Raw genomic sequence first — 18,610 nt, 5'->3', positions numbered from 1 at the left:
CCCCCCCCCTTTTTCATTTCAAGTTATTAAAGCTAATCATGGAAAAGGTATAGTTTGATTTGAATGTTTTGCTTGGATGAATTTTGGAAATTTTCACAGTTGAGCAGCAAGCGAATTGGAATCGTTGGATTGGGGCAAATAGGCTCTGAAGTTGCCAAAAGGCTGGAGGGTTTTGGCTGCAAAATCTCATATTACTCGAGGATCAAAAAGTCAATGGCTCCATATTCCTACTATTCCAATGTATATGAACTTGCAGCCAACTGTGAAGTACTCATAATTTGTTGTGCGTTGACTGAGGAAACCCACCATATAATCAACAGGGAGGTGATGGTTGCATTAGGAAAAGATGGAGTGATTGTCAATATTGGTCGTGGTGCGATCATCAACGAGAAGGAGATGATTCGGTGTTTGATTGAAGGGGAGATTGGTGGAGCTGGGCTGGATGTGTTTGAGAATGAACCCAGAATTCCTGAAGAGCTCTTTCATCTTGATAATGTTGTATTGACACCGCATGTTGCTGTCGGAACATATGAATCTCGAATGGAATTGTCTAAGTTGATGGTGGAGAACTTAGAGACATTCTTCTCAAACAAATCTCTTGTGTCTCCCTTTGTGGATTAATTATGGTGCAGTTTTCGGCTGAGGGAGGTTGGTTTCTTGACAAAAAGGAGACTCCTAAAACTTGACAACAAAGCCACGCTGATGTATTGGTGTATTTGACCATTTCTTTTAGCTCATCAATACAAGGATTCAAACTTCTCCTTTTGGTCAAGAGTAGAATGTCTAAGAGATTTTTTTTTCATCCATTAGTTTCTGAATTTTCCATCTCAAATTCTGATGAGAATAAAGCTTTTTACATGCGGAATCTTGTTTCTGGGATTATCATTTCCAGCAAGAAGCTTTTCTTCCAGAGCTCTTTGCGGAAATTACTGGTGGAGAGGAAGTGTAGCGGTGAAGATTGAATGATTAGCTTTCCTTCCTTCTTTAAAAAAAAATTAAATTACTAATGGAATAAACTGAAATCAATGTACAGCAAGAACTAACCAACTCTGACAAATTATGGATAATTCCTATGGTCCAGATTGGCTAAATGAGATCGAAGAAATAGGAACTGAATAGAAGTAATAGTATCTATGCTTGGAGGAAGAATATGAATGCGGCATGTAATTCCCACAAACCCAATAAAAATTTTGCTGTAAACAAAATAGAGCTTAGAATTAAATGAGATTTCGCCAGCCCCATGTCATGCAGTGAACTAAGTGGAGCAATTTCAACGTGGAGAGAGAGAGAGAGAGAGAGAGACCTGAAAGCTGCAATCCACAGATACTTTCTCCACTAGGAGTAGGGGCGATGCTTTATCCTCTGTCCTCTTATCCTTGGTCGGTATCTATTTCCTTGGACTGCAGCCATTTGGCTTGTGGCTATAAGCAGAATCACAAGTAATAGAGTACAGAGTCAATAACGGCACAAAATGAGCTTGAGGTTGGAGGTTGTAAGTTGGAAATCGACAGTGGTATTGTTTATTTTATTTTGGACTTTTCAAAATGTCTCATATTATTTTGGACTTTCTAAAATGTCTCATAGTAATAGAATAGTATTCCCTACTTATAAATTCATGATCTTTCGCTAAATTAGCCAGCTCACTCCCAATAATAATCCTCAGACCCCATCCAAACCCTAAAACTATTACTCTCCATCGATTTAATATTTCGATACAGTCCCATATTGTTTATCCTAGTTCGTCCTAGTTCTCAAAGCGAACACTACATTTATTTGGCGCTAACAAAGAATTAATCACTATTAGAAAATCGTCTTGAAATTGCCAGTTATAAACTCCTAACCTGAAGCAGCCGTAGTTCTTCCAATAAGATAAACATTATAGCAAAGTAAATTAACCATGGCTTTGAATCTACGCAGAGGAAAATAACGAGAAACTGACTGGAGTTCTCTAATAACTAAAGAGCCGAAGTAAAAACTACACTCCATTCCATTCATTTTCCTAAACCACAGAAAGATTTGAAGTATGAGAAGAGACGCACCAGTTGTGAGGAACCCATTTCTCCTGCATCGCCATTTTCCTACTTCGTCCTCGTGCTTGGCCAAACCAGAGGTCGATCCTTTCTTCAGCTCCAATGTCGATGATCACTACAATGGGAGGAGAATTTTTTGGCTTTGTCGCTCAAAAGAGAGCGCAAAGTTAGCAGGATGGATTCTTTTGACGGTTCACGAACAGAAAATGAAGGTCGGTCCTTCTTATAGTCCCCGCCCAAAATTATTGGCAAAATATACCCAATATTTCATATTCTTTTAGGGCATAACTTAAATTATATAAAATAACTGTTTAAGTCGTAGTAGCTTATTTAGTTAGTTCAGACTATTTTAATTTAATTTGGATTTTTTCCAAAAAATATAATTTTGGCTCCACTTTTTCTTGTTAAATTATTATACACTTTTGCTTTGCTGCACTTGAAAGTAGCTTTTAAATTATGTTTTTCTTTTTTTTAATGACGGTTATTTTAAAAATATCCTTCATTTCTTTTAATTAAAATACATAAATTGACATAATTATTAATTAAATAGAAAAAAAGACGTACACATATACAGAACATCATTTACAACCTCATTCACAAAATCAAATTTTACAGCTACATTAATTTACATGAATGCCTTGGATGCCTTTTAATTTATAAACATTAAACATAACGACAATTTTCATCCATCATTGTAATAAAAATTATGGATACCAACTTTTAGATTTAGCTTTTATAAAAGTTTGCCGCCACCTCTAGACTTTTATTTTTCTAAAATTTTTATTAAATAATTTGGATTAAACAAAATTAGATGTGATTTATATTATACAAAAGTTTATATAATTACCTCATAATAAACTACAAAATCAAATTTTGATATGAAGTAACTAAAATAATAAAACCTATTTTCGACCTTATAGCTAAATAAAGAAAAAAAAATTCTAATTTAAAACTGATTTTTTGGCAGCGAATCGCAATCTTGTTTTATCCATCCAAAGGAAATCTAATCCGTCTTCCTTAGTAACAGGTAAAAATGGCAGTGGAAAGACAGGCCGAAGAGCTTCCTCCCTGGGTACTGTCAGTTTCGGAATCCCAATTCCCAAACAAATTAAATTTTCTCACTTCTTATGCCCAAATCCACCCAAGCCTTACTCATCCCACCTTTCATTCCCACGCTGAACTCCGCCCTTCTCGACTGCCTCCCGTCGCTGGAGCTCGACGTCACTCCCAGCGCCGGTGTCGACCACTTGAACTTGGCCTAATTACGGGGCCGTGGGATAGCCATTGCCCATGCAGGAAACTTGTTCTCTGAAGATGTCGCCGATATGGCGGTTGGATTACTAATCCATGTCCTTAGAAAAGTGTCGGCGGGAGACCGGTTCGTAAGGTAAAGGACTCTGGCCTACCAAAGGTGATTTTCCTCTCAGATTAAAGGTGCAATTGATTTTTTTTTTTTTTTTTCCTTCATCTAATTGCAATCACCTCAGTAACAAAAGTGTAGTTGAATTTGGATGTTTTTAGATTGATGAATTTGAAGGTTAAAAGTTTTCACAGTTGAGCGGCAAGCAAATAGGGATTAGTTGGATTGGAAAAAATAGGCTCTGAAGTTGCCAAAAGGCTGGAGGGTTTTGGGTGCAGAATCTCATATAACTCAAGGACCAAGAAGCCAGTAGTTCCATACTCATTAACAGGGAGGTGATGCTAGCATTAGGAAAAATTGGAGTGAAAATCAACATTGGTCGTGGGGCGATCATTGACGAGAAGGAGATGATTCAATGTTTGATTCTGGGGTGCTGGGTGTCACAATCGCATCGCACTTCGAGCATGACCGTGACACTGGGCTGGATGTGTTTGAGAATGAACCCGAAATTCCGAAACAGCTCTTTAAACTAGATAATGGTGCTATCATAACACATGAATCTTTTGTGGGAATGTCTAAGTTGGTGGTGGAAAACATGGAGGCACTCTTCTCAAACAAACCTCTGGTGTCTCCCTTCATGGATTAGTTAAGGAAGGCTGAAGAAAGGATGTCTATTGAGAAAAAGAGACTCCAAAAACTTGACAACAGAGCCACCTTAATGTATTGGATTAGAGTATTCAACCTTTCTCTTCTTTATAGAGGACTAATATTTATGGATATACCCAATAGTTTGTTTCTGTAACCACCGACTCTTAACAATTTTCAAGATTATCCATTTTCTTTCTCAATTCGATGAGAAGAAAGCTCCCTAAAAGTGATTACAGGCTTCTGAGGTTATTATTTCCATCAAGGAGTCTTTTGTACTACAGCTCTTTCGGTGCAGAGTGCAGGAGAAGGTGTGGGTACACTAGATTTAATGAACTAACCGGCCTTTCTTTACGTGAGACCTCACGTTGGTTGAAGAAGAGAACAAAACATTCTTTATAAAGATGTGGAAACAACTCTTAAGAGATACATGTTAAAACCTCGAGGGAAGTCCAGAAGAGAAAGTCCAAAAAGGACAATATTTGGTAGTAGTGGATTTGAGCTGTTACAAATGGTATCAAAGCCGGGAGTGTTTCAACTGGGATGCTGGGACCCCAAAGGGGTGGACTGTGAGATCCCACATTGGTTGAAGAAAGAAACGAGACCTTCCTTATAAGACCCCTGTTTTAAAACTATGAAGGAAAATCTAAAAGGAAAAATCCAAAAACTGAGGTGTCTCTTTTTACCTTAAATTTTGACATCTTACTGTTAGTACGATTCCCAAATCCCAACCTTTCTAAGGACACAAGTTTTAAAATATTAAAGCATCAAAATTTTCTACTCTAACTTCTTAAGAATGAAGCAATCCAAAATTAAAAGAGTTCAACCTCAAATAAAGAGTGCTTGAAGGCAGAGAAAGCCATGGACAAAAAGAACCAAATCTTTTACTCTAAACTAAGTCGGCATAAGAATTTCTCACATGCTAACGTGACTTGTTTCCCCTCAAGTATAATGCATGAAGGCCAGTGAGAACCAATTGAATGAATTACAAAGGTACTTAACTGTGATGTGAGATATCCCCAGCCCCATGTCATGCAGCAAACCAAGTAAAGCAAATTCAACGTGGGGAGGGAGAGAGAGAGAGAGAGTGAAAGTTAGAGAAACCTGTAGCTGCAGTTATCCACAGTAAGTTTCATTTAACGAAGTTGCACTGGCGAAGATAAGGATGGTCGTAGTCAATATATTTTGTCCAGTAGGGGCGATACTTTGTCATTGCCATCTCCATCCAAGGTTTCATGTTGCCATTATAGTGAATAACAGCTGCATTTTCTATCTCTGATGGGTTGATACTTGGATTGTAACCCAATCCAAGCACATGCCAAGACTTATTGAGGGAATATGTCAGCCCATAAAATGTCATCAAACCTGGAGGCAAGGTACCCAGCTTCCAAAGCAGCCTATCTTCATTCTGAAAACAACATTGCAAAATCCACGTAAACTGATGTGTGTATATATGTAGTAAAATTTATCCACCGAGACCACAGTTAATCCGGCCAAGCGTTTAAGAAAGCAAAACAACACGAAGGGGATATGGGTGCAAGACTTACCAAGTTCTGCCATGTATGATATACGCCAGTGAGATTTCTCTTTTTCCACTCCTTGAGATCAAATATATTCATTCCATATGCCCAACCGCATGCATTTGGGTCGAATTCTCCAGCGATAAAAGAGTTTGAGAAGTTAAGGTACTTGTCAAAACGATGAAAATTCTCAACACAGGTTTCCACGGCACCATTGACTTTTCCCTCAAGATCTACAAGCCACAATCCAGTCAAATCTTTCTGGACAACAATGTCATCGTCCAGAAATAGAATTTTATCTAACTCGGGAAAAATTTGAGGTAGATAGAACCTCAGATGATTTAGCATTGAGAGATATTTTGGGTTCCTGTACTTCAAATTAGAAGCACTAGATGAACGAGTGGTAGAATGTCCTGCCTTGAAATAATACTCTCTCATTGCTGCAGAATTAAGCTGGCGGAGTACTGGACAATAGGATGAGTTCAGCCACTTAAGTTCATCTAAATTTTCAACGTGGATCGTAGCCTCTTCAGGAGGATTTAAGAGAAACCACATTTTCAATGCTCCAAAATTGAGACTATCAGTTACCAGGTGGAATACATGTTTTGAAGAATCCTGTCGTGCAAACAAGGAAGTAAGTTAAAATACAACATAAGTAGACAAATAAACTTGACCATTATCAAATATGCAATTGATACATGTTTCAGAGAAGTCAATTATCATGAAAAAAGCTCTGAATTGGTGAGTTGAATTCACCTTAGCATTCATTACGGTTGAGTTCACAACTACTGCGGCAGCCAAGACGTTGTCAGTGGAGAGAGCATAATGGTGGAATCTTGGATCTTCCAAATTTTCACTTCTAGGGAAATTTCTCCTCTCCGGAGGAAGAAGGTAGTAATCGATGGTGAGGCGCAAGGACAGGCAGCGAATACCACCTGGAATACCCTTAACTCCCAATTGAATGAGAAATGTATTTTGCCTTTTCAACCTTCTAACCTTTTCTTCTTCAGTTAGAAGCATTGCTCTCAGCTTCCTGGTCACCAACTTGCAATCAAACAGTTGATCTCTCGCCTTTGAAAGAACATCAGCCATAGCTTTTATTTTCTTGGGCGCACTATAACAGTGTATGGCTCAACATAAAAAGAGCCCTTACGATCGTTATGAAAAATAAATTACAAGCATAGAATATTGCAAATAATATCACGATGGACACTGAACGACCGAGTTCTATTACCTGTAATGCAACTCAGCATCAATATTTGCCTCTCCTAGTACACCACGACTCCTTTTAAGACAAATTTGGAGCTCTTGAACCAAATCAAGTTTCCTTTTCTTTTCCGAAATGCTCAAATATATTCTTGCCATAATAATCTGGTCTCGCATTAGACGTATAGTAGAATCTTGATTCTTGTTCTTGTTTTCTTTCTTCCATTTACTGTATTTTCCAGTGATCGAGGAGTCAACTAGTTCAGAGGCCTGCATATTTGCATTCTCAAGTTTTACAATGGTATCTTCATTAGGCGGATCAAAGTCCAACTCCAGCAATTGATTTTCGTTTCGTTCTTCTCTTGCTATCTACAAAATAGGAACGACAGGGGCAGGGGGGCAAATAAGGTCAACAACGTGCAAAGTCGAATATCCTTCTCCTCCATCATCTAAGCAAGGGACGTATTGGACCAAATTTATTTTCAACATAGAAAACTAAGTAATGAAAAATATAATCAATCATTATTACCCTTCTGGCTGCTTTAGGGAACACGGGCAAATAGATGAATTCCGTACGATAACATGTAAAAGACAACAGCGTCAATAAAAGAGCGCGAAAAACAAGAGCTAGCAGTTTATCATAAAAATAAGATGTCCTAGTATTACCACCCAAAGAAGTGTCCTCTTCGACCTGGAGGGTTCCTCTCGAAACTACAGTCGTTTGGCTTAGCTACAAGCATAATCACGACTCAATAACAACCAAATCGGTAATTCAGAACAAGAGTTTGAGGTTGTCCAGCGTACCATGGAAATCGCATCAACTGAGGAGTCCCCAACCAAACTCAAAGATAAGGTAAAAGTATTGTTCACCGAAGAATTAGTACCAATAGTTGCCGTATTGTTTGTGTTGACTGGAATATCATCAATTACCTGCAGCGGAATAGTAATCAATATTTCACACGGAAAACAGTTCCTAAATTTCAAAATTCTCAGGGCTCAAGGATTAATTGCAATATGATGAAGTCGAGTAAGGAAACTCATACACAATTGCACGTTACCAGGAGTATCGACAAGTTTCGGCAAATATTTTTTTTCCAATCCACAAGAAACAACACAAACCAATGCAGAATAGAGAACGTTTTAATAACGTACCCCTTTGCTTGGACTACTTGAAATAACCCCTTCACCTGCAGATATTGTAACAAATTAAACAAATAATAAATGAGCAAACGCAAACCACATCATCACAAGTATAGCCATGCATGTGTGGATAGATTTTTGTTTTTTAACCATAAATAATCATTATGCTCATGAGCAACACATTTTCAAAATCAAGAAGTTAGATGCAACTACAATCTTCTACATGCAGATTAATGAAAACTGAACAAACTTGAAGAATGGACTGCCTAGAGACTTCAAAAGGCTAAAATTAATGTTATCTTGAAAATGGAAAAAAAAAATAGAGCTACCATTAATGTCCCTAAAAAACTGTAATAAATTTTGGAGGAAAAAAAATTATTTGAAATTCAAACCAACTACACCTTGATGAGAAATAAAACATTGAAGGGAAGTACAAAAACAGTAATCCATCAGAATTACCAAGTATCCTTCCTAACTCGTACGCCATGCTATTTTTAAAAATAGGCTATGATCTTGTTCAAGGATAAAAACAAAAAAGGGGGCAACACGTACACATGAAAACGTCAGGCTAGATGTGCTAATTTTCATCTTCGAATCAAGTAAACTATATCTACACCCTACATCGTCATCTCACTCTTCAGTCTCTCCATGGTTTGACGTGAAGCACAGGCAGGATGTATTTTGTGTCAGCAAATTCCTGTTGATTACTCTAGTTTGACACTACTTTATTTGCAAGAAGAAGTGGGGATTCATTACTCTCCAACAATCACACTTGATTATATACAGGAGAGTCGCTCTTGCAGTTACACAGAGTTAGGCGGGCAAACTCTTGACCATCATTCTGTGAAGTGTTGGCTAAGCCAAACTTCACGCATAAATTTTGTAGCAAACGAATCAATAATGTTCTAGTAGTTGCTACAGGCGAAAAGCCGGGAACTCATAAGGATATTGTGCTGTTATCGAAAATTCCTTGACCGAAGAAGTTTTGTGACTATAATTACATCGTTCTAAAAAATTCAATTATTTGTTCTTCGTACTTTTTTGCCTCTCACAAATACTGGAGCCTCTCCATTTGTCTAAGAGGCAAAATGACGTGAAAAATCAATCCGAAGAAATGATGACCGATACATCTTTCTGGAAACATGAGTGCAACTCAATATCAAATTTAACGGATTCTAGGACAATTCCTACAATGCGATTAACATTTCCAACGCAGGATACGATGTTAAACTTAAACCGTGTAGTTAACACTTATACTTGCGTTAAAATTTTTGTTTCGTAATCCCTTCCACCTCTGTCAATAATTCAAATAATCCGAACGCTATACCTATTGAGCTCTCAAAGAAATAATCAAAATAAGAAGCTCTCGTGAAAGAGCCAGTTCAAACTCAGAGTCTGAAGTGGCCGTAGATCTTCGGATTCCGTATAGAAAACGTTATAACAAAGTACATTAACTAAAACTTTCAACTAATACTGAGGAGAATAAAGAGAAAATTGACTACAAGTAACACAACATCATTCATTTTCTTAAATCACACAGGGAGATCAAAAGTTGATGAAGAAACGCACCAATAGTGTGGAAGCCGCTGACGACGACAAAAGGCAAGGACGCAAGAACAGAGAGAGCGACGAGAACAGCCAAAACTAACCTATATCCTCCGATACCACCATTACCTCCTTCATCCTCGTGCTTAGCAAAACCAGACACCGATCCTTTCTTCAGCGCCATCGTCGATGAACACAAGAACGGAGAGAACTGTAGACTGGAAGGAGAAATTTCGTAGCGCGGTCAAGTTAGAGAGAGAGCGAAGATAACTGAAGAACGGAATCGTTCAGTTAAGTCCTCGTTGCTACAAGATGCCATTTCTGTGAAGTGTGAACTACCTAACGCCGGGGGCTTTTATACTCCCGCTTTTCTCTATTTTTCTTTTCCGTTTTTGCCCTTTTAAGTTTCCCGCCCTTTCGCCCGAGCGAAAATAATCATTTTATATTTAAATTATTTTTAAAATAATGGCATAACAATTAAATATATATTAACTAATTTAGTGACTAATGTTATAAACACATGAATAATTTTATTTAAAATTATATATAAGTATTTATAAATTGGGTCGATAAATTTGGTTTATTTTTTTCAAAATCATGAAAAATATTATGTAATTATTACAAACATAGACAATGAGAAAATAAAAAATCATTTAAATTTAAATTAATGAAAATTCGCTATTATCAATTTGATTATAATATTTCCACTTTGATTTTTATAAATAATGGTACACTAGAACGGATTAAATTATGAAAAAATAAGATTATTACGTAATTATTAGTTTGTACAGTAAAATACAATCCCCGAGGAGTCACTTGATCGATCTGGATCTGGGAGGTCCAATGAACAGCTCTGTTTCTACGTCGAAAATCGAGCTATGATCTAAATGAGTTGAAACTTCACCAACTTGAGCTGATGATTGTCGAAGCTCACGTTGGACAAAACGCTGCATTACATGTTAAAAAATCGACAGTTATATCTATCAATAATAATTAGGTTAAATTATAAATTTAATCTATAGACTATTTTAAATTGTATTTAATACCTATCTAAATTTTTAAAGCTTCCTCAATTTAAAAAAATAATAATAATAATTAATTTATTAGATAAATATTTAAATATCATATCTAATGATATAAAAATTAAAAATTAAATGAATACAAAATTAATACTAATAAAAATTTAGGGAGTTATAGAAACTAAGCTTGTAATTGCACGTGAAATAACTCACCTTCTTAGCAAGCTTTGCATTTTCAGCAGCCAAATATTTCTCCTGTTATTTAAAAAATAAATAAATAAATAATAGTCATAATTCATTGGAAGCATAAGTTTAAGTTTTTTTTTTTTTTTTTTTAAATTTTTTCCTTACCTTTTCTTTTAGTTGTTCAATCTGTTCCTTGTAAATCTCGTACTGAAAATCAGAAAGAATGAAAATATGTTAATTCTAGGTTAGATTTGTTATACTTCAGTCTCACAGTTTTAAAATGTTATAAGAGGTTAACGTGAGATCCCACAATTCACTTTCTGGGAGACCAACATCTTCGCTGGCACACCGCCCATGACTCAAGTCAACCATTAATAGATATTGTCCGTTTTGACCCGTCACGTATCGTCGTCAACCTTACGATTTTAAAATGCGTCTACTGGATAGAGGTCTCCACACCCTTATAAGAAATGTTTCGTTCTCCCCTCTAGCCGATGTGGGATCTCACACTAAAACTCGTAAACATGTTTAAGATTATTTTATTCATATTTAAAAAGAGTGAAGGAAGAATTGTAGTAGAAGTTTTAGAACCTTTCTAGCTTTAACATGAGCTAAGCTCCTCTCTAGCTGCTTTTCTATTTGTTGAAGTTCTTCATAGGAGCTTGATCCTAGACCTTCTCCCAACAATTTCCTGGTACATTACAAATCCAAGTTAACACCGGAACTAAAACCGACCTTTCAAGGACTTAAAAACGCTTTATAATCATTTGAAAAGCGATTCTAAACCGACCCATATGAACAGTAGTGATTCTACCTCTTCGAAACCTCGAGTGACTCGATCTCGTCCAGCAAACTCGTAGCTTCATTCTTTCATTTCCAAGCAAAGACAAAAAATATATATGCAGAACCCATTAGATTAATACTATTTTGATCGTCTCGATACATTCAATAAATCTTAAAATTTTGAATAATCGAACATCACACAAACAAACCTGAACCGATTGTAAGTCGTGTTGATGAGATGGAGGTTGAAGACAATGAGTTGCTTTGGTATGCCTTAGGTAACGCCCCACTGTGGCCTGCAAGCTGAGGTACACAATTTAAGGATAACAAATTATGTTCATAAGGTTAATTCAGTTAAATAATAAGATAAGGTACAAATATATTGGCTAACAAAAAATAATTAACCTTACTAAATTAATCATTTAATTAGCATATGATTAAGATTAAATAATCCAAGTTTAAATTAAATTGGTTTTGAAACTAATTAATAATTAAACGCAACTAAATATGGTAAAATGTCGAGATTATATTTATCTTCCTAAGATTAACGATAATAAAAAATTATCCATTCATACTTTAGGTTCGTTTATGGAAAATTTGTCTACAAATTTAAATATGTTTATTTAATAAATACGAAGGAAAAAAAACATTATCTATAACAAATATCAATATTCCTCGTTCAAATTCCTATCGACCCGTTATAATAGAATCTACTAAAAAAAACCATTATTGGAGCGTTGTGCTTCTAAGAGCCTATTGAGCTTGAGCAACCTCATTAGAGCGATCTCGGAAGAATTGGGTTGTGGTGCTTATTTATTACGATTGCTCAACCTAAATGCTGGAATAAGTCGGGTCAATTGTACTGATCTTCATATTGAAAACTTAACGTATTCTATTAACTAAATTTAAATATCTACTGATCACTGATGATTGAACCTACAAAAGGAATCGTTACTGTTACTCGAGTGTTCCACCTCTTAATATTGTTTTAAGTCGGAACAACTCAGTCGAGACAATCCCATTACTCGAGAAGGGTTGGGTTGTGCTTACTTGTATGATAACGCAACCTCGTATAAAAGCCCGAACAAGTCAGATCAATTGTACTAATTTTCATATTCAAATATACGTCAAACTTAACGTATTCTATTAGCTTCATTTAAATTCCTACCAATCACCAATGATAGAACGTACAAAAGGAACTGTTACTCGAGTGTTGCACCTCTTAGGATCCTTTTAAGTCAAAACAACCCAATCGGAGGCAATCCCGTTACCCGAGAAGAGTTGGGTTGTTTGGATTGTACTTATTTAGTATAAATCCGGAATAAGTAAGATCAATTGTACTCGAACATATGCGAAACTCGACCTCGTGTAGTGTACTAAAAAGGTAAGAAGAAATGGAAGGAAATTGAGATACCTGGAGCTAGCAAATTCATAAAGCTTTCCAGTAGAAGAGAAGATGATAAGAGCAAGTTCAGCGTCACAAAGAACGGAGAGCTCGAACGCCTTCTTCAGCAACCCGTTCCGACGCTTTGAGAACGTAACTTGACGACTCGTCGCATTCTCGATTCGCCTCATCTCAGTTTTTCCTCTCACCATTTCTGCATATATATTTAATTTTCTTCGAAATCCGTATAAGGAAGAACGAGAACAAGAACAAGAACAAGAACGCGAACAAGAAGAAGCCCTAAGGGAATGTGGTTGGGAGAGCAAAAAAGGAAAATTTGGGGCCGAATGTGAAAACCCCAGAAGAAGAAAGGGGCTAATAAGTAATAAATATCAGAAAAAGGAAATATAGAAAGAGACCATTAGAAGATGTGTTTTCATTGCCACCACCAAAAATGGGTGGAAATTGCCACGAAATACACCCACGTTTTCTCCCCTTTATTTATTTATTTTTTAATTAAGAAAAATAAAAATTATATAATTTTACTTATTTGGATTAATTCTGGAAAATACCTCATTTGGTAAATATATAATTTTCTAATCTAAGAAAAAATAATAGAGTTTTTAAAATGGAAAAAAATTAAATAAAAATAAAACAACGAATTATTCACGGAAGAGAGAGGAAATTTTTAATTTATTTTTAAAAAAAAAGGCTAAAAAATAACGCGTCACTATCCTCCGTACAGAGCGTACGATGGGGAGCCAATCAAAATCGAAGAGGCAGAAAGAGGTTGTCGTCGACGTCAGCTTCAGGGAACATCGCTCGGTTCGGGTGGAGCGTGTTGTTCACGAGCAAAGGGAAATTGGGGATTTCAGCGCGTGATTATCACTTTCGTGAATGTCGAGTGGGTGCTTTTATTTTTATTTTTACGAATATTTATATTCAATTTTGAAACCTTTTTCTTTTTTTCGGAATGGTACAATGCAATTAATTCAGAAATATCACCTCAGATAGATAAATCATATGAAATTTATTTATTTATTAATATCCAAATAAATAAATATTTTTTTATTCAGCCTTGTCAGAGTATAATTGGACTTTTTAAGGCTCCGCTTACCAATGACTTACTCTATTTTTAGTTGTCTTTTCTTTTAATTATTTAAAAAATATCTCAATAATTAAAATTTAATAAATTTTAATATCAAATATTTATAACACATATTAAATATTTTAAATTTTTTTTAAAAGTAGAGTATGATTGGATTTTAACCCTATTTTTGAATTGGTTGTTGACCCGACCAAAAAAATAACCCACATATCGACTAAATTTTAAAAAACATTCAACCAACCATTATAGGGTAGTTCAAGTTTTTCGAATTATCAATATAAATTTTATTTTTTTAATTATAAAATAAAAAATAAATTATAAACCTATCGAATTTTAGACAAACTCAATAATAATCTAATAATTTTGTTATAGTAATTTTTTTTTGATAACTTAATTAATAAACTACATCAATCAACAATCAATTATATTTGTATGCTAGTTAACAAACATATTTGTACTTTAGGAAATTAAATAATGAATATTTACTAATAAAATTAAATGAAAATTTATAATCTAACAAAAAGAATATGGTTATTTTAATTTATTTAATTTTATTTATTAAAAAAATGTAGATAAAGGAGATAGACAAAATGATAAGAATGTAAAATAATGAATGAAAATGCAGTGGAGCCCACAGAACAAACGAATGAAATTGATAAAGTTTAGATAAAAAAGGGAATAAGAATATAGTTTTCAAACTTGGCTATAGATTTTATCGTTGCATTTTAGTAACTAAAATAAAAATTTGTATTCTCATTTTTTTTAATTATTTATTTATTTATCAAAGCACAGAGGTAATAATATATAATAATTTCTAACTCAAATTTCATAATTATAGGTTTAAATGTTTTACTAAAAAGAAAATAAAAAAAAAACAATTTCCTTATTTAGAGAAAGTGAAAAGGAAATAGCAACCGACAATACCAGAAAAGAGTAAGTACCAAGAGATTACAATAGACACGGCCGTAGAGGAACAAAAGCCATGTAGCCAGGCGTGAGCGTGACATGAAAACAAATCACATGGGGAGGACTGTTGGGATTTATTATTATTTTTAGTAAATAAATAAATAATGATAATAATAAAAAGTGTGGAAAAGTGGGGGAAATATGATTGGATAGAGCAAAACGCTGTCGATATCTGATTGGTTAGAGCTACCAACGTTGTTGGAGATGGTGAGTGGGGACCACCATGCATTGCCACGTGTAAGAATCTCCAATGCTCTAGTTCTCCCCTTAGTTTGTCCACATTTTATTATTTCGTGTGTTGTTTGTGGCTTTCCTTTTTCTTCACTTTATTTCTTTCTATGCATTTTTGGTGGTTTTTTTTTTTTAATTTTTAAATACCGATAATTTATGCGTAATTACCGTTTAACCCTTTGTAATTTAAAGAAATTGCATCTTTGTCACCTTGTAATCCTATATGAGTTAGGTTCTTTCTAGAGTGGCTTACAATACCTAAATAACAATGATTAAGCATCCCTTTGCTTACAAGCCTAGGTTTGGATATCTATATAGCTTCGTTTGCACATTCCTAAGATTTGATTCTAGGTGTTCTAGTAGTTGAACATCGAGATTACGAGAAATTTTCTAATTCAAACTTTTTTAAAGAAATAATCCAACCGATCATTCCGATCTCAAGTTTAATTTATTAAAAGCATACTCTCTAAAGTAACCATATAATATTCAAGCAAACAACACTATATTGAAATACCTGGTCAAATACGACGACAATATCAATTTGAACATGACTTTAAAACATATGAATTTAAACTCATGGACCAAATCACTATGACATTGACATTAGAACAAAAACAAACAAATAAAACAAGAGATGAAACGACGACAATATCAATTTGAACATGACTCAACGGATTAAAACATTGACGTTAGAACAAAAGCAAACAAACAAAACAAGAGATGAAACTCCTGGTTGGAAACTTGCAGTATGGCACCTCTTCCCAACATAGAGTATATATATATATATATAGCAATAGGATTAGTTTGGCTCAAAGAAGGTAAAATGAGTGAGAAGGGAAGAAGAACCGTACACTGACAAGTGATGAATGAACAGAGAAAGGACAACAGATAATTTAAATACAAAATATAAGGGAGAAAAAAAAAAGAAGATGAGTCTAAATTCTTAATCACCTTTACATGAAAAAAGTACAAAAAATGAATAATATAATAAAATTAAGTGAATAGAACAAACACTTACAATCATGTTGGTCAATGCTCCCTTTGATCTTCATTTCAAATATACCCCCAAGAGGAGTTTGAATCACTTCGAACTAATAAATAAAAACCAAACAAGTTAACGACAGATTATGACAGAGATACAGTACCTCCAGTTTGGGGTAGCAATGGAGAACAACCTGAAAATCCACAACATGGGCCTGAAGAAGTTGAGCAAATTTTATGATCATCAAACAGCAAGCTCCTTTAGATTAAGTTAAACCACAAGGCAGTACGTTTTGTGACATTACAAGAACTCGTTATCAAAATACATGTAGAAGTTTCAGGTGTGCGTCGATAATTTTTCATAGTGGGGAAGGGCAATGTAGCAAAATATGTTGCCCGCCCCAATACCCTATTATATTTAAGGAACAGCCCAACCCTCTCCTATATCTGGGTTCCTCCTAATAATCAACACATTCATGGAGGTGGTAGCAATACAATATGACCAAACAAGACATGGGAAACTCATTCATCAAACAACAAAGTTAGACACATTATGTTATTTCCAATTACAAGCTCGGTAGCAAACACCGTGAAAAAAGTGCGATCAGCAGCGGGTTCCTTCTTAAGCAGCCACATAAATCATTCTTGCTGATCTTTCCGTCGCCATCGGTATCAAATAGCTTAAAGAGCTCATGAGCCTGCAATCACTCATTTATAACAAAGATTGAGTTATCTGACACTTTTTAGAATAGGAGAGAGTTTTTATTTAAAATATTCAATAACTTAGATTTATATAATGAGGTCAGTGTCAATGAAAATGGAATGGTGATATGAAGTTAAGTACCTTGTCGGTATTCAGATCTGATATAGCTGGCCTTATCAATTCTGCTAACTGATGCCAATAAGTAACCAGAGAATGAATCAGCATTCATCCAAATGCACAAAGGCACTACTAGAAAAACCAATAAAGGAATGAAAAGTTTACTTTTTGTTCTGAAATTTTATCTCCGTTGCTACATTCAGTAAGGATCAGCTCACAGGATCGCTGAAAACCTTGCAGCTTCATAACATGCAAAGAACCGAACAGGTACTGAAAGAAACCAACAACTTCAATTATGAACAATGTGGAAACTTAAAGGAATTAGTAACAAGAACATACTACGGTACCAGATGCAAAGAACTTCGAAGAACACATGAAGACAGACAATGCAAAGCAAGTAGGACAAAGTGGGCATAACGCATCGTATGGTTCTTAATTAGTCAAATAATCAATCAGCAATAGGGAGTCACATGAGCCAATTTCTTCAGAGGATAAAAACTGCAACTTTTCTTACAGCAGCTAGCAGTTTCGATTACCAAGTAACGATCCATTTATGTGCCATGGTTTCTGTCACTACAATTTTTCTTAACATAGGAATTTCTTGAAGCATGTATGCCCAAAAAGGGAAAAAAAAAAAAAAAAAGAAATCTGCATAGACATGCATACAAAATGGTGATTGTTCTATACTCTGCAGTTTCTGACAACAAGCTGATGACGCACTGTGAAAGGTTTTTGGAATAGAGAAAATAATTGCACTCTGGGAGAATAAAGAAAAGAAACTTAAAAGATTTGCTGAGAGAAAGGAAAAACCTGCTTGAATGTTATCGTTCCCATCTTCTCTATATCAATAAAAGAAAATATCTGCAGCACATAAAGAATAAAAAAGGATTTAAAATCATTCAGCTTAAAGAAGAAAGTCTGAAAGAACAACGAACGTAAACAAATGAAAATGAATAACTAGGAGTGGAATAGATAGAGAGAAAGCTAAAATCGGTAAGAGCCAAGAACATTAGAGCATCGACATGATTACATCAACACTGATGGTTATGACCACTACGCATGATACACTATCAATTACCTGCCACCGAGCAAAGCTTCATAATCTAATGATAACATCGCTGCTGCTTAATTTCTAAGAAGGTAACACTTTAATCTCAATGGAGGGATAATCTTAACGCTCCAGAGAATAGACACAGGATCAAAGAAGCACAATTTATATTATTTTCAATATTATTTAGATAAGATTTTTTTTTTCAAATTTTAAATAAATGGAAGCATCAAAACACTCAAATTTTGTATTGCAGAATGCATGTTGCACCAGTGAATTTATTTTATTGCTCATACACATGCAATGATCAGAGTACCTACCACTTTAAAAGTTCCCACTAGAAAAAACTAGCAAATTTGTATTTATTTTAAGTTTTAAGCATAAGCAACGTACATAAACCATTTGAAAAACAACTTCGCGTAAAGGTATTGTAGCTAGAGTAAACTCACCTCTTCAGCAACCGCACAAGCCTCGAGTCTTAGAGCTCTTATAAATCCATTGTATGTAGCACGGCCACTGTAAAAGGAACAAGACAACGGTATCAGAATTTTTTTGCTGGGAAGTTCTTTAAAACTATTATCGGTACTTTTCTTTTTTTTAGTGGAAAAAATAGCTTTGACTTTTTTTTTTTTTTTCCC

At 34.9% G+C, this 18,610-nt stretch overlaps 4 protein-coding genes and 1 pseudogene across 10 annotated transcripts in view; 2 read left to right on the top strand and 3 right to left on the bottom strand.

Moving 5' to 3' along the window:
* The window catches only part of LOC111431925 (glyoxylate/hydroxypyruvate reductase HPR3-like), a 2,062-nt gene extending 1,285 nt beyond the window's left edge, over positions 1 to 777 (top strand). Inside the window, exon 2 of the mRNA XM_023068652.1 lies at positions 100 to 777. Coding sequence (XP_022924420.1) covers positions 100 to 621 — 522 coding nt within the window. The 3' untranslated portion in view covers positions 622 to 777. The remainder of the gene's footprint in view (positions 1 to 99) is intronic.
* Positions 778 to 1,334: 557 nt separating this feature from the next.
* Positions 1,335 to 9,775, bottom strand: LOC111431921 (polygalacturonate 4-alpha-galacturonosyltransferase-like). Of its 7 annotated transcripts, none has more exons than XM_023068644.1 (11): positions 9,471 to 9,775; positions 7,914 to 7,948; positions 7,566 to 7,691; positions 7,428 to 7,491; positions 7,291 to 7,301; positions 6,790 to 7,130; positions 6,312 to 6,669; positions 5,583 to 6,170; positions 5,140 to 5,443; positions 2,040 to 2,145; positions 1,335 to 1,421 (listed from the first exon to the last, which is right to left on the bottom strand). In XM_023068644.1, the coding sequence occupies exons 1-9, from the start codon at positions 9,628 to 9,630 to the stop codon at positions 5,168 to 5,170; spliced, it is 1,959 nt and encodes a 652-aa protein (XP_022924412.1). In that variant the 5' UTR covers positions 9,631 to 9,775; the 3' UTR covers positions 1,335 to 1,421; positions 2,040 to 2,145; positions 5,140 to 5,167. The 7 variants fall into 7 exon arrangements, with proteins under 7 accessions (XP_022924412.1, XP_022924413.1, XP_022924414.1 ...); XM_023068645.1 differs by having other exon boundaries at positions 7,291 to 7,298; XM_023068642.1 differs by having other exon boundaries at positions 1,344 to 1,400; positions 7,291 to 7,491.
* LOC111431926 lies at positions 2,915 to 4,232 on the top strand (annotated as a pseudogene).
* Positions 9,776 to 10,146: 371 nt separating the features above from the next.
* Positions 10,147 to 13,185, bottom strand: LOC111431927 (MADS-box protein SOC1-like). Its single transcript, XM_023068653.1, has 7 exons — positions 12,849 to 13,185; positions 11,644 to 11,737; positions 11,466 to 11,518; positions 11,243 to 11,342; positions 10,817 to 10,858; positions 10,679 to 10,720; positions 10,147 to 10,393 (listed from the first exon to the last, which is right to left on the bottom strand). Exons 1-7 carry the CDS (start codon positions 13,028 to 13,030, stop codon positions 10,259 to 10,261), a joined length of 648 nt encoding a protein of 215 aa, XP_022924421.1. The 5' UTR covers positions 13,031 to 13,185; the 3' UTR covers positions 10,147 to 10,258.
* A 3,179-nt stretch (positions 13,186 to 16,364) lies between these two features.
* LOC111431872 (lysophospholipid acyltransferase LPEAT2-like) overlaps positions 16,365 to 18,610 on the bottom strand; it is an 8,258-nt gene continuing 6,012 nt past the window's right edge. The window contains exons 10-14 of the mRNA XM_023068585.1: positions 18,422 to 18,488; positions 17,735 to 17,785; positions 17,090 to 17,194; positions 16,949 to 16,996; positions 16,365 to 16,802 (exon numbers count right to left, since the gene is read on the bottom strand). Coding sequence (XP_022924353.1) covers positions 16,671 to 16,802; positions 16,949 to 16,996; positions 17,090 to 17,194; positions 17,735 to 17,785; positions 18,422 to 18,488 — 403 coding nt within the window. The 3' untranslated portion in view covers positions 16,365 to 16,670. The remainder of the gene's footprint in view (positions 16,803 to 16,948; positions 16,997 to 17,089; positions 17,195 to 17,734; positions 17,786 to 18,421; positions 18,489 to 18,610) is intronic.

This window comes from Cucurbita moschata, unplaced genomic scaffold (genome assembly GCF_002738365.1).
Source record: "Cucurbita moschata cultivar Rifu unplaced genomic scaffold, Cmos_1.0 Cmo_Scf00037, whole genome shotgun sequence".
Taxonomy (NCBI): domain Eukaryota; kingdom Viridiplantae; phylum Streptophyta; class Magnoliopsida; order Cucurbitales; family Cucurbitaceae; genus Cucurbita; species Cucurbita moschata.
Note: the sequence above shows the minus strand (reverse complement) of the source record. Positions and strands in the feature narration are given on the sequence as shown.